The sequence below is a fragment of the Chiloscyllium plagiosum genome, unplaced genomic scaffold (assembly GCF_037043375.1).
Source record: "Chiloscyllium plagiosum isolate Xiang-an unplaced genomic scaffold, Cpla_swu_hap1 HiC_scaffold_35, whole genome shotgun sequence".
NCBI classification, from domain to species: domain Eukaryota; kingdom Metazoa; phylum Chordata; class Chondrichthyes; order Orectolobiformes; family Hemiscylliidae; genus Chiloscyllium; species Chiloscyllium plagiosum.
The window spans coordinates 38,080,025-38,102,769 of record NW_028270173.1 but is presented as its reverse complement, the minus strand read 5'-3'; the positions used below and the strand labels follow the sequence as shown (position 1 = coordinate 38,102,769).

The window sequence follows — 22,745 nt, the reverse complement described above, 5'->3', positions numbered from 1 at the left end:
TGCCTTTCCCACTTACCTTTTCTCCCTACCATTCCTCCTCATTCACTCCCATGTTCACTCCAGATCTTCTTGCTTTCTCACACCCCCTCCGATCTCCCTCTCACCCTCTCCCACCTCCCCCCAACCCACACCCATTTCCCCCATCCTCTCCCATCTCTCCCTTGACCGTCTCCCACCTAACCCCCACCCCCCATCGCCTCACCCTCTCCTACCTCCCCCTTCACACGCTCCCACCTCCTCCAAAGGATGTTTAATTTGGAAATAAAAAAGCAAAATACATTTAATGTAAATGCATTTTATTTACATATAAATAGAAAAAAAAATCAGAATTGAAAAAGAGCCATATTACAGAGGCGGAGGGGCTGGACATCTTAAAATGCATAAAATCCTCAGGACCTGATCAGGTGTACCTAGAATTTTGTTGGAAGCTAGGGAAGTGTTTGCTGGGTGGCTTACTGAGATATTTGTATGATCGATAGCCACAGATGAGGTGCCAAAGACTGGAGGTTGGCTAACGTGATGCCACTATTTCAGAAAGGTGGTAAGAAAAAGCCAGGGAACTATAGACTGCTGAGTCTGAAGTCAGTGGTAGGCAAGTTGTTGGAAGGGCAGGATTTACATGCATGCAGGACAGAGGGTTGGACACCTGCCTGATCAGCCTGGACCAGGAGAAAGCCTTTGACAGGATATCACACACGTATATAAGAGATGTTATCTCCAAAATGGGCTTTGGGGAGGGAATCTGCAATTGGATCAGACTGCTTTACACCAACATTGTCAGTGCAGTCTCAATCAATGGTTGGGAATCAGATAGCTTCCCAGTCAGATCTGGAATCAGGCAGGGCTGCCCTCTCTCTCTCCTGCCTTGTTTGTGTGCTGCATAGAGCTATTTGCCGAGTCCATCAGGAAGGATGCGAGCCTGAGAGGGGTGACTATTCCTGGCAGCGGGGGCCTGCAGGTTAAGGCCTCCCTGTACATGGATGACGTTGCCATTTTCTGCTCGGATCCGCTGTCCGTGCACAGACTCATGTGCATTTGTGACCAGTTCGAACGGGCCTCGGGGGCCAAGGTAAACCGAGGCAAGAGTGAGGCCATGCTCTTCGGGAACTGGGCTGACCAATCCTCGATCCCTTTCACCATCAGGACCGACCACCTGAAGGTGCTGGGTATTTGGTTCGGGGGGGCTGGGGCGTGCGCCAAGTCTTAGGGGGAGTGTATCAGCAAAGTGAGGCAGAAACTGGGCAGGTGGAAGCTACGGTCGCTCTCCATCACGGGAAAAAACCTGGTCATCAGGTGTGAGGCCCTGTCATTGCTGTTATATGTGGCACAGGTCTGGCCTATTCCCAGAACCTGTGCCGCTGCAGTCACCCGGGCCATCTTCCAGTTTATATGGAGGTCAAAGATGGACCGGGTCCAAAGGGACTCAATGTATAAAGATCTGGGCAATGGGGGAAAAAATACACCCAATGCCACCCTCACCCTGATGGCCACCTTTGTGTGTGGCTGCATCAAGCTGTGCGTGGATCCCCGGTACGCAAACACCAAGTGTCACTACGTACTGAGGTTCTACCCATTCCCGGTGTTGCAAAGGATGGGCCTGGCCTCGCTGCCGCAGAACGCTCCGAGTAGTTGGACCGTTCCATATCACCTGTCCTTGGTAGGGAAATTTATGAAGAAAAACACCTTTGACCACAAGTCCATCAGGAAGTGGTCAGCACGTAGTGTCCTTGAGACCCTTCGGGAAAAGGAGAGGGTGGATCCTGTCAAGTGGTTCCCTGAGCAGACTGTCAAAGCCATTTGGCAGAATGCCTCATCGCCAGAACTTTCCAACAAGCACCAAGACATGGCTTGGCTGGTGGTGAGAAGGGCTCTGCCTGTGAGATCCTTTATGCACGCCCGGACTCTCAGCCGCACCGCACGCTGCCCTCGAAGCGGCCGCGGGGGGAACGAGACTGTCACACACCTCCTTCTGGAATGTGCCTATGCAGAGGAAGTCTGGAGAGGAATGCAGTGGTGTTTGTCGAGGTTCGTCCCGAGCAGCGCCGTGACGCGGGACTCCGTGCTCTACGGCCTGTTCCCCGGGACGCACACCGAGACAAACATCAACTGTGCCTGGAGGATCATCAACTCGGTGAAGGACGCTCTCTGGGTGGTCTGAAACCTGCTGATCTTCCAGCTGAAGGAGTTGACCCCGACTGAGTGTTGCAGACTGGCACATTCCAAGGTCCAGGACTACGTGTTGAGGGACACGCAGAAGCTTGGGGCAGCTGCCGCCAAGGCGTGGTGGGGAAAGACCACTGTGTAACATCTGCCTGCCTCAGAAGAACAGGGGGCCCATGCAGTCATTTGGGCTCTGCTGACGCCTCAGCTGAATGTATGGACATATGATTGATAAATGTACAGACCTGTATATACAAATGATAAATTCTGATCTCTGTATGCAAATATTTACATATGTATGGCATGACCAACTGTACAGACCATCAAATTATTTTATGAATAAAGTATATTTTTAAAATAAAAAAAAATTTGGAAAGTGAAGGATTGATTAGGGAGAGTCACCATGGCATTGTGCATGGTAAATCGTGTCTCACTAACTTCACTGAATTTTAAAAGAGGTAACAAAGAGGATTGGTGAAGGCAGAGGGATGAACGTGATCTATATGGACTTCAGTAAGGTGTTCAACAAGGTTCCACATGCAGACTGGTTAGTAAGGTTAGATGACATGGAATCCAGGGAGAGCTAGCCATCTAGATACAGAAGTGGCTCAAAGGTAGGAGATAGAGGGTGGTGATGGAAGATTGCGTTTCAGACTGGAGGCCTGTGACTAGCAGTGTGCCACAAGGATTGGTGCTGGGTCCACTGCTTTTTGTCATTTAAACAAACGATTTGGATTAGAACATAAGAGATATGGTTAGTAAGTCTGCAGATGATACCAAAAATGGTGGTGTCGGGGACAATGAAGAAGATTATCTCCGAGTACAACTGGACCTGCTCAGATGGGCCAGTGGGTTAAGGAATAGCAGATGGAGTTTAGAAAGGCATTTTAGAAAGGCAAATCTGGGCAGGACTTGCACACTTAATGGAAAGGGCCTGGGGAGTGTTGCTGAACAAAGAGACCTTGAAGTGCAGGTTCATAGCTCCTTGAAAGTAGAGTTGCAGATAGACAGGATAGTGAAGAAATTGTTCGGTGTGCTTACCTTTATTGGTCAGTGCATTGAGTGTAGGAGCTGAGAGGTCATGTTGTGGCTGTACAGGACAGTGTAAGGTATGCCATGTTTGGAAACTTGAGTTGATTGCTGGTCTCCCTGCTATAGGAATGTTATTGTGAGACTTGAAAGGATTCAGAAAAGATTGACAAGGATGTTGCCAGGGTTGGAGAGTTTGAGCTCTAGGGAAGAGGCTGAATAGGCTGGGGTTATCTTTCCTGGAGCGTCGGAAGCTTCGGGGTGACCTTATAGAAGTTTATAAATCATGAGGGGCATGGATAGGGTGAATAGCCAAGGTCTCTTCCCCAGCGTAGTGGAGTCCAAAACTAGAGGGCATAGGTTTAGGGTGAGAGGGGAAAGATTTAAAAGAGTCCTGAGGAGCAACTTTGTCATGCAGAGGGTGGTGTGCATATGGAACGAGTTTCCAGAGAAGTGACTGGTACAATTACAACATTTAAAAGGCATATGAATAGGAAGGGTTTGGGGATATGGGCCAAATGTTGGCAAAGTGGTCTCCATGGATTTCTGATATCTGGTTTATGAGCTAATTTGGAATCATTGAGATTTGAAACATGGAAAATAGAAGCAAGAGGAGGCCATTCAGCCCTTCAAGCCTACTGCTCCATTCAGTATGATCATGGGTGATCATCTAATCTTATTCCCACTATCTCCCCAAACACATTGATCCCTTTAACCCTACAAACTACATCTGTCTCTTTTTGAAAACATTCAACGTTTTGGGCTCTCATTTGTATCCTGTGGCAGAGAATTCGACAGGTTCATCACTGTCTGGGTGAAGAAGTTTCTCGCTGAAAATGTGTTGCTGGAAAAGCGCAGCAGGTCAGGTCAGATCCAGCAACACATTTTCAGCTCTGATCTCCAGCATCTGCAGACCTCACTTTCTCCTTGAAGAAGTTTCTCCCCAAGCTATATGTCAGTGAAGTCATGTCTAAGATATTTTAAAACAAAGTTCAGAGGAGCAATGGACAGAATAGATGTGGAGAACCTGTCCTTTTGTTACAAGGGTTAAGAACCAAATTGACCAATTCCTTTTTTAGCCGCACAATATTCTGACCTGAGGGCGCTGATGGTATAGTGGTAGTATCCATACCTCTGAACCAGGGGAGCCTGTATTCAAGTTCCTTCTCTGGAGGTATATAATAACGTTGCCAAGTGGTTTGATTAGGAAAATGTCTAAAAATGTAGCTCTTTCCTTTGTAATTGTTTAGACAGTTTTATAAATGATCACGCAATCTGATTGGGAAAGATAGGGAGCTGTAAACACGCTGCAGATTGCAAACATCCAGGAAATTCTTGGTCTTGTTCAAACAGCCTAGCCTCGCTCTCACGCACACTCTCACTCTGTCTCTCTCCCTCAGGGTGATATCCAACAGCTGCTGATATCTTCGGACCCCCGGGCGGCCTATGACTATTGCCAGCACTACAGCCCAGACTGCGGCACCCCGCTCCCGGATTACCCCCAGAATCAGGAACCCAGTGCCAAGGAGTATGTAAGTGTGCATGAGAGAGCATTTCCTCGCCACCCACCTCATCTCTTGAAGAAAGGTGGGGGGAGGGGGAGGAAGAAGGAGAAACAGATGATGGGCGGGAATGGGGGAACGGGAAATGTGGGTGTGAAGGTGGACGATGTGAAGTCAGAGATTGCTGGCTGCAGTGGCATAGCTGGGTTAGCAATGCTCAGAGTTTTGGGTTCAAATCCCAGTGCTGTGCTAACCACTCACAAAATCGTGTCGTGGAATTAAGTGAGGTATTTCGTGCAAACTCATCCCTGGGTGAGGGAATCGTTGTGATGTAATTTTCCTGGGATAACGGCCAACAAGAACTGACGTTCGGGTGAGAATGCCTCCGAGTCAAATTTGTAGGAAGAGTCAACGCATGTGTTTTTTTTTTTGCTTTGCTTCTGCTGTTTTGCTAAAGGCTCTCTACCCTTTGGGTTCACGGGAAAGATCCTGTCTGCTCTCCCTCTGCCACCTTAAAACAAGCTGAGGAGGGTGAGGGCTCAGCTGGTCTGCTGCCCTCAAAGACAGTTTAACCTCTGTAATTAGCTGACCTGGATGCCACTTAACAGTGGCTGAGATTAATGAGCAAAGGCCAGGCCAGTGAACTTGCTGGCAACTAACAATTGGAAATTTTGGGCTCTCTCTCTCTCCTGCCTTGGGAGCTTCTACATTAATGTGATGGAGTCCCGTCAGTCTGCCCTTGGTCGAGGCTGGGTAACACCCGCATTTCGAGGGGTTGAGGGCTGGTTGGTTTGGAAGGTGGTGGGATCTCTATTGTGTGATGAAATGAGTGATGCTTGTCCATGATGTTCTAACAGTCTAACCAGTTCTGACACTGTTCTCAGCTCCTCCAAGCCGACGTTCATCTCTGCACTGGTCAGTTTAGCTCCCCTAACTTGTCTAAACCTCATTGTCCAATCAGTGCCCAGTTGTTTCTGTCATGCCAATAGGCACAATTTGATCTCAATGGCAATGATGGAGGGGGGATGGAGTTTAAGTGGTGTGGGGAGGCAGTGGGGTGACACTGGTCTTTCCAAGTCCTACTGTAGGTCTTGAGCACAAAAAAAAACATAGATTGACATTCTGGTACTGAGAGAGTGCAACATTGTCACAGGACTGGATAAGGTAGTCAACCAAGAGCCTTCTTTCTAGATCCTAGGGACTATCTGGAGGATGAGCAGGGGTTATCTCAGATATCCTGGACAATATTTATCCCTCAAATAATGTCAACAAAACAAAAAGGAAGTGGCTAATGGTTGAGTCACCTTTTCAGTTGTGTGATTTTTCTCTCCCTTAAAGCTCTCCTGGTTATGACTCTTTAAGACAACTCTTAATTGGGCCACAATCATAGGTTGGTGGACTGTATTCAGCATGACTCCTGTGTCATGTCCTGTAGACCAATTCCCTTAATACTGAAACTGTCCCACTTTGTGTTTGCACACAGCTGGGCCTGGGGCATGGAACTCTTTCCCAAGTTCATTTGACTATGCAGTCTTGGGAAGCACCACCACTTTCTGGTCCTCCTTGGCTTGAGGGGGATCAAGTCTGTTCACATGGCAGTACTGTGTGTATGTCCATGTTATGGTGGTTGTTGTGGGGTGGGGTTCGATGAAGCTCCACTTTTTTGATCACTAACAGGTCTTAACTTGACCTCCTGAGCTTGGAGACTTGGGTGAGAGAAAAGTCACTTTGATCAAATGTGAAGAGGAGTGAGGCAAAGCTCCCCAAACACGAGGCGTGACAGAACAGATCTCAATGTGTTGACCAATTACAACAGAATAGTCAGTTGGGAGGGGGACAACAGTGAAGGCTCCCCTGCTGCATCCCCAATTCCCAACCCAGTTTGAGGCCTGCAAAGGTTTGGTTGCTCTGCTAAACTGACAGAGATGAACACAGCCCCACTGCACGCAAATGCCAGACCTTGAATATGTGCCGCTTGTTAATTAAATAGTATTGAGAAGCAATACACACCTATGGCCAGTCTGTGATTACGCACGGCAAATTAAGAGATTCCTCTTTCATGATTTTTGTTCATGTTCTTTCCACCCATCCCCACTTCCCTCAGATTCCCCACTGCCTTCTCTCCACATCTATGATGGACCCTGTGGAAGGGACTGTGCTGTTGGGATAGGATTGTGAACCTGAGGGTGAGGCCCCTGTGGTGATAGAATTTCACGCGGTTCTTCCATCATTTGGAATTTTATCATCAGCCAGATCCAGTCAGGAGATTCCATGCCAATCTATGCTTTGCTTCTCCTCTCAATGCATCTTTAGCAAGAGCCAGCTCTTGATCTGCTAAAGATGATTCCCAGGAGCACCCTGACCAATCACTTCACTCAACAGTTCCTCCAAGACCCATTGTGATCCCTTATAGACCAATAAATACCACCATTTGACATGACCATCACCACCATCAATACCCTGGCGTATTTACCATTTGCCAAAAATACAACTGGACAAGCAATATACAGACTGTGACTCCAAGAGCAGGTCTGAGGCGAGGAGTCATGCCTTAGATAACTCATCCCTGACTTCCCAGAGCCTGTCCATCATCCACAAGCACAAGTCAGGAGTGTGATGGAATACTCACCAATTATCTGGATTGGCGCAGTCAAACACGCAAGAAGCTTAACATCACCTAGGTCAAAGTAAACCTGCTTGACTGGCACCACATCCACAAATATTCACTCCCTCTACCACTGATGCACAGAGGCAGCAGTGTGCACCATCCATAAGATGCACTGCAGCAATTCACCAAAGCCTCTTTTGCCAGCACCTTGTAACCCCTGTCTTTTAGATGGACAAGGGCAGCAGATACAGGAAACACCAGAACTTGCAAGTTCCCCTCCTAGTTGGACACCACCCTGACTTGGAAACATTCCTTCACCATGGTTAGATCAAAATACTGGCATTCCCTCTCTCACAGCATTCTTGGTGTAGCTACACTCAATGATAATGGCTGTTCAAAAGCCAGATCCCCCCCCGCCATGCCCAACTTTTCTGGGAGATTAGAGATGAGCAATAACTAGGAGAATAGGAACAGGAATAGGTCATTCAGCCTGTTCTGCCATTCAATGAGATCATTGCTGATCTGTGGCCTAAGTCTATATGCCTGCCTTTGCCCCACATACCTTAATATCTTTGCTTAACAATGAACAACTGATTTAACTTCAACTGCCATTTATGGAAGAGTTTCAAATATCTTTCCTAGTAGAGTGCTGACTATCATCTCTCCTGAATAGTCTGGCCCTAATTCTCAGTCTCAGTCCCTAGTTCTACAATCCCCAAGTAGAGGAAATAGTTTATCTTTATTTACCCTCTCTCTTCCTGTTAATATCTTGAAGACTTCAATTATATCACTATTTAACCTTCTAAATTCTAGAGAAAATTTGTGTAATCTCTCCTTTATCTTAAGCCCTGAAGTCCAGGTAATATTCTTGTGAACTTATGTTGTACTCCCTCCAAGGCCAATGTATCCTTCTTAAAGTATGGTGGCCAGATCTGCTCCCAATATTCCAAGTGGGGTGTCCACAACCTCTGAAAGGATACATTAACCTAAAAGGCATCAATTCTGGTGCAGCCCTCGGTGACCTCTCACGTACAGTATGTAAGTAGAGATGTCAGATGAAAGGTGTACAGTCCGTGTGGACCAAGTGGTTATCATATCCTTAGGGTAATGAGAGACTTGGTCAGTGTCTCACTCCGTGTAGAGACACCCTCTAGTCTTGCTCTTTGTGGCTTTGTATGAGGTATCCAAAATTTATCTGTTATCACCGAACATGAACAGAAATTTGTGCCAATCTCTTAATTTATTCTTTAACAATTCTGCTGTTTTTATGTTTTTTCTCTCTTGCTGTCTTTGTCATTCATAGTACTATGACGAAGATTACCAGTATTATGACTATTACGATGAGTTTCAGACTTTAGTACCGCCCACCATGCCAGTGCCTGAGGGAGCTGTTGGAAAGCCTGATTCGGGGCAGGTACAAAGAGGAGGGCATTGGGCCAGGCATGTGCCAGTGTGTGTATGTGTGTCCGTGTCCATCTGTCCAAAGTGTTATGTACCCAGAGTTACCTACTGTTAGCATCTGCTTTACCATCATTGCTTGCCTTGATTGATTGCCTTCATGTTTTAGAGTTTGAGCCGAGCACTGGGGCGCAATATTCATGAGATATTTTCTTTGGTTTTGTCAGGGTGGAGAGGTGGGGGTATGAAATTGGAAATGGGTGTGGCAGACAGATGGTCAGTGTGTGAGAGACACCGACACAAATGGGTGGTAAGAGAATACAGGAGAGCGAGACTGAGACATTGAAACATAGAATAAAAACAAAGTACCATGGATGATGGAAATCTGAACAAACACAGAGTGCAGGAGAAATTTGGCAGTTTTGGCAGCATCCATGGGGATAGGAACAGAGTTAACACTTTGAGTCAGGTACGACCCTCTTCAGGATACAAAGATAGAAAATGGGAGCAGGCCAATCAGCCCTTTGAGCTTGCTCTGCCATTCATTATGATGAAGGTTGATCATCCAACTCATTACCCTGTTCCTTTCTCCCACTACACCTTGATCCCTAAGGTGGCATGGTGGCTCAGTGGTTAGCACTGCTGCCTCACAGCGCCAGGGACCTGGGTTCAATTCCCACCTTAGGTGACTGACTGGAGTTTGCACCTTCTCCTTGTGTCTCCTCTGGGTGCCCCAGTTTCAGTGCACAGGCCAGGTGAATTGGTGTGCTAAATTGCACCATTGTGTTGGGTGCATTAGTCAGAGGGAAATATAGGGTAGGGGAATGGCTCTGGGTGGGTTACTCTTTGGAGAGTCGGTGTGGACTTGTTGGGCCAAATGGCCTGTTTCCACTCTGTAGGTAATCTAATCTAAACAGTTGAAGACTGAGACAGTTTGAATGTATATGAGTGGAGGGCAGGAATAGAGCTTTGTTCGCTTAGACCAGGATTGGCATTGGAGGTAATGCCACGTCATGGGAAAGGAGGACTCAAATCCATTTAATCAATGTACGGTGTAAAGCCCCTGAACGGTAATGCAATACTATCAAAGATAGGAAGAAAGGTAAGGAGAGATATAAAAGGCTAGATCAAATGAAATTGGAAACGGATAGAAGATATTCGCCTCCTATGGTTCCCACCTCTCTCTCAAAGGTAGGATGGGGTGATTGATGACTCGGGTTTAGTAATAGCAACTGTCTTATCAATATTGGGAACTGGTGCTCGTGTTACAAGGTCGTGGAAAGGGAGTTATTCGGGAGTCTGTCATTAGCTGCCATGTATTGCATCATTTCATTTCATGCCATTGGTCATGCCCATTCTGTATGTGTCTCTCTCTCTCTCTCTCTCATCTCTTCCATGGCTTCCACCATTCCATTTTCTCACCATCACCAATTCTGCAGAAAGGGAAAACCAATGGGCGGAAGCAGGCGAAGCCGAAAGCTGAGGCTGCCCAGAGAAAGGCGCCCTTGCCGAAGCCTGCCTCCGTCAAGCTGGCCACAGCCGCCACCCGGAACTCTGCCGTCAGGTTCAGTGTCGCTGCCACCAACAAGGCTGCCACCAACAAGGCTGGCATCACAAGAATCCCTCAGAAGAGCCGGCTAAATGGTTTTCAACAGGTAGAACCACAACCATCAAGAAAGGTTTGGGGGGAGCGGGTTTGGATTATCCTGATCTTTCCTCTCCAGCCACTGTGGAAAGAATCTGGATAATCACCCCATCCCTACCATCACCTCTCTCTCTCCATTCTCATCCGCTCATTCACTCCATGTCTCGCTCCACCTTGCTTTGCCGGCACCCCATTATCTCAGCGATAATGGCCTCTTCATGGCACCGCTTTCCTTTCTCCCTTCTTCCCTTTCCCCTGTTTTGTCCTCCCATTTCTGGGGGGCGCTCCCGCTGCCGCTAATGCACTCTTCTCCCCGTTACGATGCGGTTGTAGGATCCAACAGACCCCGCTCTCTATGAGGAGGAGATCTCCGTTGAGAACATCCCAGCCAGACAGGACTACGGTGAGGTGGCAGTCACAGAAGAGCTCCCGCAAATCGTTGAGGCTGATGTGACCAAGGTAACACAGCTGTTCTCCCATATCTTGCTCGCCATTGACTCGGTGTGGCACGGTGGGAAATTGAGCTGATGAACCAGTCTGGTTGATGTTTTTGGTGGTGATGCTTGTGGATGGGGCATGCTACCTTCCCTCATTTGCAGCTTCAAATCTTTTGTTGAAAACCCAAAAAACTTGATCCATTGGCTCCAATTAAACCACGTTACTCTAATGTCACCCACAGAGGAGCTCTGTGATAATATGCCGCAGACCCAGGCTAATCATTTGGGTACACAGGTTCAAATCCCTTCACAGCAGCTAGTTGAATGTAATTTTAGTTTGTAAAAAATGGAATTGAAACTCTAGTCAATGGTAGCTATCATTGATTGCTGTAAAACCACATTTGGTTCACTCATGCCCTTTTCGGGAAGTAAATCTACTTTAATTTTAAACCTAAATATGACTCCAAACCAGGCATTGAAGGTGACTCGTAACCATCCTCTGAAATGGCTGAGCAAGCCACTTAGTTCAAGGGCAATTAGGGCAAGAAATTTTGGCTTTGCTCGTGGTGCCTAACTCACATGGAACCATAGCCTGTTGCCGGACGCAGTTTCCTGTCAGGCATGGCTGAACAGGAGACTGTCCTGCATTTAGTGCCTGCCATTGGCACAGTTGAAGGATTTGCAAACTGATTGACTGACTTGGTTGGCTCTGTTGCGAATGCACCTCCCTTGGCCATCAAGTCTTACATTGGGACTTGGACCCCAAGCGACTGGCTCAGAGGTAAGGACATTACCTCGCATGGCCCCTGTTCCAACTCACCTGTTCCATCCTGCCCCATGATCAGACAAATTTGTGTTTATTTAATCCTTGGTGCAGGGAGACTACAGTCAGGCAATGGGTGTTTTTGATTCTCTAGACACATTCAAGCCGTGAAGCTAAAGATAGATGGATAATAAACTTTGAGTTGTGTGCCATCACAGAAGTGGCCTTCCCTCCATAGGGTGGGGGAAATGCCAGCAGATTGCTAGTTACCTATGGTTCAGGACCATTGGATTTGCTTTTTGAAGTCAAATGAGAAGTTGTCTATTTGTCAACTGATGGCGATTCCTGGCACAATGCCACCTTTTGGAGATGGGCCTGGGTGAGGTGACTAACTGGTTTCCCTGCTCCGATCCTCTCTCCACTTGGCCCGCTTGCATTTCCAGTGGCCTCATAGCCCCCATTTTCACGACTGCAAAGTGAGATTATTATTTATGTTTTGGAAGTGGAGATGCTGGTGGGTGGGCAGGTTAATCTGCTTTTGGTCACCTCCTGCTCTGGTGCCACGATCTTAGTACTGTCGGACAGGCTGGAGAGAATGTGGGGGGCAGAATGTAAAGAGTGGACCAGCTGAGGAAAGCCAAGTGTGGGCAAAGCTGGGGAAGTGGGAGGGTGAGTGTTGGAAGGTGGAATAGTCAGAGCTCACGACCTGCTTACCACTGCTTTTGAGGGCTTTACTATCAGATATTCAGCCAAGTGATGAGAATTCGCCAGATATTTCTCAAAACCATGCCCACTTTCCCCATGTGGCAACTGAGCTCTGAGATATCCTCCTGAAATTCCAGAGAGCTGGTCAGGACTAAGCTGAACATCACAGGAGAAACCTATTCACCAGATTAAAAACAAAAATAGGCTTTGGCAAGCTTGCAGGCGGAAATATCCTTTGAGAGGTTTCCCCATTGATTGCTAATGATACTCAGTTGGAAGTGCATTGGTTCTGAGATTAGTTGAGTTTGATGCTGCAGTCTGCTCTTCACACAATCTTTCAGTCAGCACAAGTTCCTGCTCGCTGGCTTCTTTCTCCCTCTAGGTATTTCACGGAAAGGTTCCTTTAGCTGGAGTGGGATTGCTTGACGTTTGTTCGTTCCCAAAATCCACACTCACTGCCAGTGTCAGTCAACCCATCAGAAAAGAGTGAGACACTGAGAATCATTTGATGCCGAGGAAGAGTCAGACAAAAACTCCAGGATTCATTTTTTAATCATCCTGCACCAATTAATATAAATCACTCTCAGGACAGGGATAACACTTGGTTAGATACAAGCTCCCTCTACTCATTTAAACAAAAGTAAAGCTCTCTCGACACTTTTAAACTGAAAGTAAAGATTCCTCAACATCAGACCCATCAAAAACTCCCAGAACAGTTACAACACGGGGCTAGATACAGAGTAAAGCTACCTCTACTCTTTTAAACTGAAATTAAAGCTCCCACAACACTATCAGGACAGGTACAGCATAGTGTTAGATACAGAGTTAAGCTCTCTTTATTACTTTAAAGTTCTCTGGACATTGCCCCATCAAACACTGACAGGACACATACAGCATGGCATTAAATGGAGAGAATTCTGGGTAATCCAAGATGGAGGATGGGAAAAATTTCTGGCTGTAAGAGCTGCTCCTTTTTTTTGAGGTATTTTAGGTGTTGGAGGTGATTTCCTCGAATTCCAGGAGCAGCAATTATTGTTATATATACTGTTGCATTGTTTTGGAACTTTAGAAAAAAACGAGAGAGAACCTGCACAGTTACCGCCTTTGCTGTTTGAATTTTGTATCACTGGACATCGGAGTGGATCTGGGAAAATTAACAGACAGTGAAATTCACAACTAATCTTGGAGGAACTGTTGGACGAAGTTCACAGCACAGGATCAGTTAAATTAATTGTTGTTATAGGTCTGTCCAAGAGAAAGGCTGCAGTAGTGAGTATAGTGGATTCTTTCTTGATTATATGTTTTTGGAGATATGTCTCTTGATTAAACTTAAAATATAAGCCATAGCTATTAATTTAACCTGGGCAGTGTTTGTCGAGAAATAAGATGGTGTTATTTTCTGGGTCTGTCGATTGTGAAGGAGCAAAAATGGCCTTTGCAGTGATATGTACTTCTTGTCAGATGTGGGAGTTTAAAGAGAGTTTAAGGGTTACTGCGGATTATGTCTGCCATAAATGCTGCTGGATGCGAATCTTATCAGATCGAGCGGATCGGTTGGAGAGACAGATAGAAGCGATGAGGAATTTGCAACAGCAACAGTATGTGATGATGGCAGTTATAGGAAGGGGGGAAAGTCTCAGATACAGTCACATAGATGGGTTAACTCCAGGAAGGGTAAGAGAGGTAGGCAGCTAGTGCAGGAGTCTTTTGTGGATATACCCATTTCAAACAGGTATGCTGTTTTGGAAAATGCAGGAGGTGATGGATTCTCAGGGGAACATAGCATGAACAGCCAAGTTTCTGGTGTTGAGACTGGCTCTAATGCAACGACGGGTACGTTGGCTTCCAAGAGATCAATTGTGTTAGGGGATTCTGTAGTCAGAGGTACAGACAGACGTTTCTGTGGCCAGCAGAGATAAAGCAGAATGGTGTGTTGTTTCCCTGGTGCCAGGATCAAGGATGTCTCAGAGAGGGTGCAGAATGTTCTCACGGGGGACAGAGGTCCAGCAAGAGGTCATTGTCCACATTGGAACCAACGACATAGGAAGGGAAAAGGTTGAGACTCTGAAGGGAGATTATAGACAGTTAGGCAGAACTTTAAAAAGGAGGTCCTCAAGGGTAGTAATACCTGGATTACTCCCAGTGCTACGAGCTAGTGAGGGCAGGAATAGGAGGATACAGCAGATGAATGCATGGCTGAGGAGCTGGAATATGGGAGAAGGATTCGCATTTTTGGATCACTGGAATCTCTTTTGGGGTAGAAGTGACCTGTACAAGAAGGACCGATTGTACTTAAATTGGAAGGGGACTAATATACTGGCAGGGAAATTTGCTAGAACTGCTTGGGAGGATTTAAACTAGTAAGGTGGGGGGGGGGGGTGGGACCCAGGGAGATAGTGAGGAAAGAGATCGATCTGAGACGGGTACAGCTGAGAACAGAAGTGAGTCAAACAGTCAGGGCAGGCAGGGACAAGGTAGGACTAATACATGAAACTGCATTTATTTCAATGCAAGGGGCCTAACAGGGAAAGTAGATGAACTCAGGGCATGGTTAGGAACATGGGACTGGGATATCATAGCAATTACGGAAACATGGCTCAGGAATGGGCAGGACTAGCAGCTTAATGTTCCAGGATACAAATGCTACAGGAAGGATTGAAAGGGAGGCAAGAGAGGAGGGGGAGTGGCATTTTTGATAAGGTATAGCATTACAGCTGTGCTGAGGGAGGATATTCCTGGAAATACATCCAGGGAAGTTATTTGGGTGGAACTGAGAAATAAGAAAGGGATGATCACCTTATTGGGACTGTATTGTAGAGCCCCCAATAGTCAGAGGGAACTTGAGAAACAAACTGGTAAGGAGATCTCAGCTATCTGTAAGAATAATAGGGTAATTAGGGTAGGGGATTTTAACTTTCCAAATATCGACTGGGACTGCCATAGTGTTAAAGGTTTAGATGGAGAGGAATTTCTTAAGTGTGTACAAGACAATTTTCTATTCAGTATGTGGATGCACTTACCAGAGAAGGTACAAAACTTGACTTACACTTGGGAAATAAGGCAGGGCAGGTGACTGAGGTTTCAGTGGGGGAGCACTTTGGAGCCAGCGACCATAATTCTATTCGTTTCAAAATAGTGATGGAAAAGGATAGACCAGATCTAAAAGAAAAGTTCTAAGTTGGAGAAAGGCCAATTTTGACGGTGTTAGGCAAGAACTTTCGAAAGCTGATTGGAGGCAGATGTTCGCAGGTAAAGGGACGGCTGGAAAATGGGAAGCCTTCAGAAATGAGATAACAAGAATCCAGAGAAAGTATATTCCTGTCATGGTGAAGGGGAAGGCTGGTAGGTATAGGGAATGCTGGATGACTAAAGAAATTGAGGGTTTGGTTAAGAAATAAAGGAAGCATATGTCAGGTATAGACGGGATAGATAGAGTGAATCCTTAGAAGAGTATAAAGAAAGTAGGAGTATACTTAAGAGGGAAATCAGGAGGGCAAAACGGGGACATGAGATAGCTTTGGCAACTCGAATTAAGGAGAATCCAAAGGGCTTTTACAAATATACTAAGGACAAAAGGGTAACTAGGGAGAGAATAGGGCCCCTCAAAGATCAGCAAGGCGGCCTTTGTGTGGAGCCACAGAAAATGGGGGAGATCCTTAATGAATATTTTGCATCAGTATTTACTGTGGAAAAGCATATGGAAGATATAGACTGTAGGGAAATAGATGGTGACATCTTGCAAAATGTCCAGATTACAGAGGATTACAGAGAGGATTACCTGAGAACTCTGTGGGAAGCTGGAGAAGTGATTGCTGGGCCTCTTGCTGAGATATTTGTATCATTGCTGTGGTTCTGTTCGCCGAGCTGGAAGTTTTTGTTGCAAACGTTTCGTCCCCTGTCTAGGTGACATCCTCAGTGCTTGGGAGCCTCCTGTGAAGCGCTTCTGTGGTGTTTCCTCCGGCATTTATAGTGGCCTGTCCCTGCCGCTTCCGGTTGTCAGTTTCAGCTGTCCGCTGTAGTGGCCGGTATATTGGGTCCAGGTCTATCCTAGACCCACTCATCCACAAACTCCATCAACAAACACATAGACCTGGACCCAATATACCGGCCACTACAGCGGACAGCTGAAACTGACAACCGGAAGCGGCAGGGCCAGGCCACTATAAATGCCGGAGGAAACACCACAGAAGCGCTTCACAGGAAGCTCCCAAGCACTGAGGATGTCACCTAGACAGGGGACGAAACGTTTGCAACAAAAACTTCCAGCTCGGCGAACAGAACCACAGCAATGAGCAACCGAGCTACAAATCTTCTCACAAACTTTGAATATTTGTATCATCGATAGTCACAGGTGAGGTGCCAGAAGACTGGAGGTTGGCAAATGTAGTACCACTGTTTAATGAAGGGCGGTAAAGACAAGGCAGGGAACTATAGACCGGTGAGCCTGACCTCAGTGGTGGGCAAGCTGTTGGAGGGAATCCTGAGGGACAGGATGTACATGTATTTGCAAAGGCAAGGACTGATTCGGGATAGTCAGCATGGCTTTGTGCGTGGGAAATCATGTCTCACAAACTTGATTGAGTTTTTTGAAGACGTAACAAAGAAGATTGATGAGGGCAGAGTAGTAGATGTGATCTTTATGGACTTCAGTAAGGCGTTCGACAGGGTTCCCCATGAGAGACTGATTAGCAAGGTTAGATCTCACAGAATACAGGGAGAACTAGCCATTTGGATACAGAACTGGCTCAAAGGTAGAAGACAGAGGGTTGTGGTGGAGGGTTGTTTTTCAGACTGGAGGCCTGTGACCAGTGGAGTGCCACAAGGATCGGTGCTGGGTCCTCTACGTTTTGTCAACTACATAAATGATTTGGATGCGAGCATAAGAGGTACAGTTAGTAAGTTTGCAGATGACACCAAAATTGGAGGTGTAGAGGACAGCGAAGAGGGTTACCTCAGATTACGACAGGATCTGGACCAGATGGCCAATGGGCTGAGAAGTGGCAGATGGAGTTTCATTCAGATAAATGTGAGGTGCTGCATTTTGGGAAAGCAAATCTTAGCAGGACTTATACACTTAATGGTAAGGTCCTAGAGAGTGTTGCTGAACAAAGAGACCTTGGAGTGCAGGTTCATAGCTCCTTGAAAGTGGAGTCGCAGGTAGATAGGATAGTGAAGAAGGCGTTTGGTACGCTTTCCTTTATTGATCAGAGTATTGAGTACAGGAGTTGGGAGGTCATGTTGTGGCTGCACAAGACACTGGTTAGGCCACTGTTGGAATATTGCGTGCAAGTCTGGTCTCCTTCCTATCGGAAAGATGTTGTGAAACTTGAAAGGGTTCAGAAAAGATTTACAAGGATCCTTCCTATCGGAAAGATGTTGTGAAACTTGAAATGGTACAGAAAAGATTTACAAGGATCTGAGCTACAGGGAGAGGCTGAACAGGCTGGGGCTGTTTTCCCTAGAGCATCGGAGGCTGAGGGGTGACCTTATAGAGGTTTACAAAATTATGAGGGGCATGGATAGGATAAATAGACAAAGTCTTTTCCATGGGGTCGGGGAGTCCAGAACTAGAGGGCATAGGTTTAGGGTGAGAGGGGATAGATATAAAAGAGACCTAAGGGGCAACCTTTTCATGCAGAGGGTGGTACGTGTTTGGAATGAGCTGCCAGAGGATGTCGTGGAGGCTGGTACAATTGCAACATTTAAGAGGCATTTGGATGGGTATATGAATAGGAAGGGTTTGGAGGGATATGGGCCGGGAGCTGGCAGGTGGGAGTAGATTGGATTGGGATATCTGCTCGGCGTGGACAGATTGGACCAAGGGGTCTGTTTCCATGCTGTACATCTCTATGACTCTAAATATAGAGTAAAACTCCCTCTATTCTTTTAAACTGAAAGTTCCTGACAAGGTTCTATCAAATACAGATACAGCATGGGGTCAGATACAGAGTAAAGCTTGCTTTACATTGTCGGCATCAAACAATACCAGGCCAACCACAATGCACTGTTAGATGTACAGTAAAGCTCCCTCTACTCTTTTAAACTGAAAGTAAAGCTTCTGTTGCTTCTTTAAACTGAAAGGAAACTCTTTCTCCACATTTTCTACCTTTTAAAACTGAAAGCTACCTCTATTATTTTAAAAGGAGAGCAAAGTTTCCCTATTACTGTTCCCATGAAACACTCTGAGGACAGGTAGAGGGTTAGATCCAGTGCAAAGCTACCTCTATCTTTCAGATTGAAAATTAAGCAAGCTTTACTCTTTTACATTGAAAGTAAAGCTCTCTCTCCTCTTTTAAATTGAAAATAAAACTTCCTCTACCCTGTCTCCATCAAATACACCCACTACAGGTACAGGACAGGGCTGAACACCGAGAAAAACTTTCTCTGCTTTTTTTAAACTAAAAGTAAATGGGAAGTAAAGCTCCCTCGATTCCATTAAACTGAAAGTAAAGTTCCCTTGACACTCACTGGTAAACAGGACAGGACATCACAGTTTTAATACAGAGAAAAGCTTTCCCTACACTTTCAAAGTGGAAGTAAACCTTTCTCTGTACTGTCCCCATCAAACTAACAGGACAGGGACAGCACAAGGTTCAATACAGAGGAAAGCTTCTTCTATTCTTTTAAAGTGAAAATAAAGCTCCCTCTGCTTTTTTAAACTAAAAGTAAACAGAAAGTAAAGCTCTCTCGACACCACCCCATGAAACTCTGTAAGGTCAGGTCCAGTGTAGGGCTAGATATCAATTAATATTGACCAGTGGTGCTCCTGTGCGCTCTGTGACTTACCAATGATCCCAGTGGTGAGAGCACTTTGTGATAAAAGAGAGGATGAATGTTCTGATCACTGTCCATGATGTTGGATTCAAGCAAGAACAACGTTGAAAAGCAATCTCGGTGGAACCCTTTCAAAAAGCCATTTGGCTTTTTATAAGTCACTATATAAGTCTCTATATAAGTCACTGTTATTTCTCTACATGGAGTGTCAGAGACATCAGCTGTAAATGGACACAGGCGTATTCATGAGTTGTCCATGGTACATTTTGTGTGAGTGTCTGTGTGTGCGTGTGTCTGCCTCTTCAGTGACTCTAGCCAGTGACTTGATTAGCAATCACATAAATGGCCATGGGGGAAGGGTGGGAGTATGGTATTTCCTTTCCCGAAGCCCCACAGCATGGGAGCTGGTGGTCTAAATCAATTGATAGTGATTAGAGTGTTCCTTACAATGGATTGCCACCTTCGCTGGATCTAACAGGATGGGAGGTGCTGGGTATGACCCATCACCCAAGCTGTTTTCTGCTGATTCTCCGACACTGTGAGAGGCCCTGTACTGAACAGTCTGGCGATACTTGCTACCAACAGTGTCACTTCTATGGGATGTTTGCTGGGATGTGATGACTCCCTGAGGATGCCCGTGTGGTTGACGAGTGGAGCCAATTGGCCAGAGGGCAAAGTTACCAATGAGTCACATTGGAGTGGTCACTGGAAAGGCAGTCCAGCACAAACTATCCATCTTGGCAGTGCCCTGAGTGGCACTGGTCACCTTTGTCTGCATATTACTAATTTTGTTTCCTTCAACCTGATTAGAGCAGCCCCATAGGAAACATCGCAATGGGGTCACGGGCAGAGATGTGAAATTTTCCTGGGGCAGACTGCTCAAATCCAACTCCCTCCCCGACCAAAACCTGTGAAGCCATAACTGCAGCACTGCGTGCAGTTCTATTCTCCATGCTGGAAAGAGAATCTCCAGGCACAGCAGAACAGCACAAAGAAAAGTTTTGAAAGGGACCATACCTGAACTGGGGAAAGCCGGAAAACAAAATCCTGGGGCTTCTTTAAGCCAGGAAAGATGTGATGGATGGCCAACTGGCTGAGTTAGAATTCTGAAGGGGTTTGATAGGCTAGACGTGGAAAGGCTCTTTCTGTTTAGGCAGGAGAACAGAACCTGGCCGTAAATTCCACAGGGAGTTTGGAATTGAGCCAAAGGATAGGGAAGAATGTGTAAAGTGTGACCACAGAGAATGGAAGGCAAGATTCCAAGAGGTATATTGCAATGGGAGAACGCTGGATCAACTCATGGGTGGAGCATGGCAGACACCAGCAGTTCAGGCTAAATGGTCTGCTTTTGATCTGTTGATTTAAACCCAAAATACACACCCTGGTGTCAAAGAGGGCAGTCACTTAACATCCTACCCTCCGATCCTGGGTGATCCAGAGTGACGCCAATTCTACTGGGGTGACACTCCAAGCAGCCACATACTTGAACCCCGAACCATCACTCAGTCCACTCTCATCTGGCCTTGTCACTCCTTGAGTCGGAAGATCAAGGGCATTTGACCCATCTGTCCCCTGACCAACATCAGCTTGCATTAATAAAGATTGGAGAAGATTGAATCGGGTCTGCAGCTTTGGGCGGGCAGTGTTCTTGAATACCAAATGTATAAGTACTGAAAGAACCACTGGCATGGTTGCTGTTGGTAGAGGTGCCAGTCTAGTCCAGAAGGTGGTGGGGTGTTCCACGTCTTAGTGAAAGGAGCTGTGCTGTTGGGCTTTGGTGAAACAAACTACATGGAGTTGGATTGACCTGTGTGCACTTGTGCCCAATGGAAGATATTAGCTGGGGCCAAGCACCAACAAGGATTGTGGGTTGGGGGTATTGCAGTGGGGTACTGAAAGACGGCCCAGGCTGGAGACGGTGGACCAGCCCAGAATGATGAGGGGGTAACACAGTCAAACCTACTGACCTACTCACACACAAGGACAGGGGGAAGCTTAGATATAAATGCATGTGGAATTGCTGAGAGAACCCCATGCGCGCGCGCACACACACACACATATTCTGTAATACTCAAGTCCTATGAAAGATGAACAAAAACGAAGATGATGACTTCTGCCATTAACTCTCACACCCTCCAAGCCAATACCATGTCACTTAGCTCCCCCTTCCTGATTTTCTTTTGGATGCACTTTGGGATTGAGTAGTCCAAAGATTCATTTCCCTCCTCATTTCTGTGTAAAACAATCCTCCTCATCTCTGTCTGAGATGGATGAACCCTTGACCTGAGTTCTTTGTGCCAGGAACCACACCATCAGTCAGGCTGCTTCAATTTGTGAGCATGATCATAGCCAATTATTTCTTTGGGCTGAGGCAATATTTGGAGCATGTTGACAACCTGGAGATGACCAGCCTCAGCTTGGTTCTGGGTTCTGCCAGGAGATACGAAGCTATGATCATCTCAGTGGTAATTGCATGAGACAGGGCATAGATTGCTTTGCTAACCTAATGCAGCTCTTGCTTCTCTTTCACTGCTCCTGGGCAGCTGGAGCAGGCAGCTACCACCGTGCACCCGGTTACAGGCGATGTGGTGTATAAGGAGTATTTCACTGGGGAAGATCTTGGTCCCGGTGATCCGGGCTACGATTATGACTACGTTTACAAAGATTACTACGAGGAGCCCTTGCCCACGGAGATTGGTCCGGGACTGCCTGTTGAGAGCGAGGTATACACAGAAGGAGTAAGTGGCCAGAGGAACTTGAACACAGTTCCTTCACTTCTGTTTTTTACCGGATGACTGTCCATCATTTGCCATGTTCACTCCAATGCTGTCATCCTCCAGAGGTTGCTGTTGCGTACCAATCTCTCTATATATTGTCTCCTGGTCTCTGTGTACGTCATCTCCAGTTCTCTGTCCATGTTGTCCTTGTTCTCAGTGCACGCTGTCTCCTGTCTCAGTGCACGCTGTCTCCTGTCTCAGTGTACGTTGTTTCCTGTCTCAGTGCACACTGTCTCCCGGTCTAAGTGCATATTGTCCCCTGTCTCAGTGTACGTTGTCTCCTGTCTCAGTGAACGTTGTTTCCTGTCTCAGTGCACGCTGTCTCCTGGTCTCAGTGCACGCTGTCTCCTGGTCTCAGTGCATAATGACTACTGGTCTCAGTGCACGCTGTCGCCTGGTCTCAGTGCATATTGACTCCTGACTCAGTGTACGTTGTCTCCTGTCTTAGTGCACGCTGTCTCCTGGTCTCAGTACATGTTGTCTCCTGGTCTCAGTGCACGCTGTCTCCTGGTCTCAATGCATTTTGTCTCCTGGTCTCAGTGTACGCTGTGTCCTGGTCTCAGTGCACGCTGTCTCCTGGTCTCAGTACATATTGTCTCCTGGTCTCAGTGCACGCTGTCTCCTGGTCTCAATGCATATTGTCTCCTGGTCTCAGTGCACGCTGTGTCCTGGTCTTAGTGCATATTGTCTCCTGGTCTCAGTGCACGTTGTCTCCTGGTCTCAGTGCATATTGTCTCCTGGTCTCAGTGTACGCTGTCTCCTGGTCTCAGTGCACGTTGTCTCCTGGTCTCAGTGCACGTTGTCTCCTGGTCTCAGTGCACGTTGTCTCCTGGTCTCAGTGTATATTGTCCCCTGGTCTCAGTGCACGCTGTCTCCTGGTCTCAGTGCATATTGTCTCCTGGTCTCAGTGTACGCTGTCTCCTGGTCTCAGTGCATATTGTCTCCTG

The 22,745-nt window shown here is 46.6% G+C and overlaps 1 protein-coding gene across 6 annotated transcripts in view; it reads left to right on the top strand.

The window, feature by feature from the left end:
• LOC122541220 (collagen alpha-1(V) chain-like) overlaps nt 1-22,745 on the top strand; it is a 386,777-nt gene that overhangs the window by 123,472 nt on the left and 240,560 nt on the right. Inside the window, exons 5-8 of one of the 6 annotated variants that reach the window (XM_087979516.1) lie at nt 4,590-4,721; nt 10,137-10,352; nt 10,676-10,801; nt 21,565-21,759. In XM_087979516.1, coding sequence (XP_087835642.1) covers nt 4,590-4,721; nt 10,137-10,352; nt 10,676-10,801; nt 21,565-21,759 — 669 coding nt within the window. Of the gene's footprint in view, nt 1-4,589; nt 4,722-8,602; nt 8,714-10,136; nt 10,353-10,675; nt 10,802-21,564; nt 21,760-22,745 lie in introns of all 6 variants that reach the window. The other 5 variants (XM_087979517.1, XM_087979518.1, XM_087979519.1 and 2 more) reach the window with 5 other exon arrangements.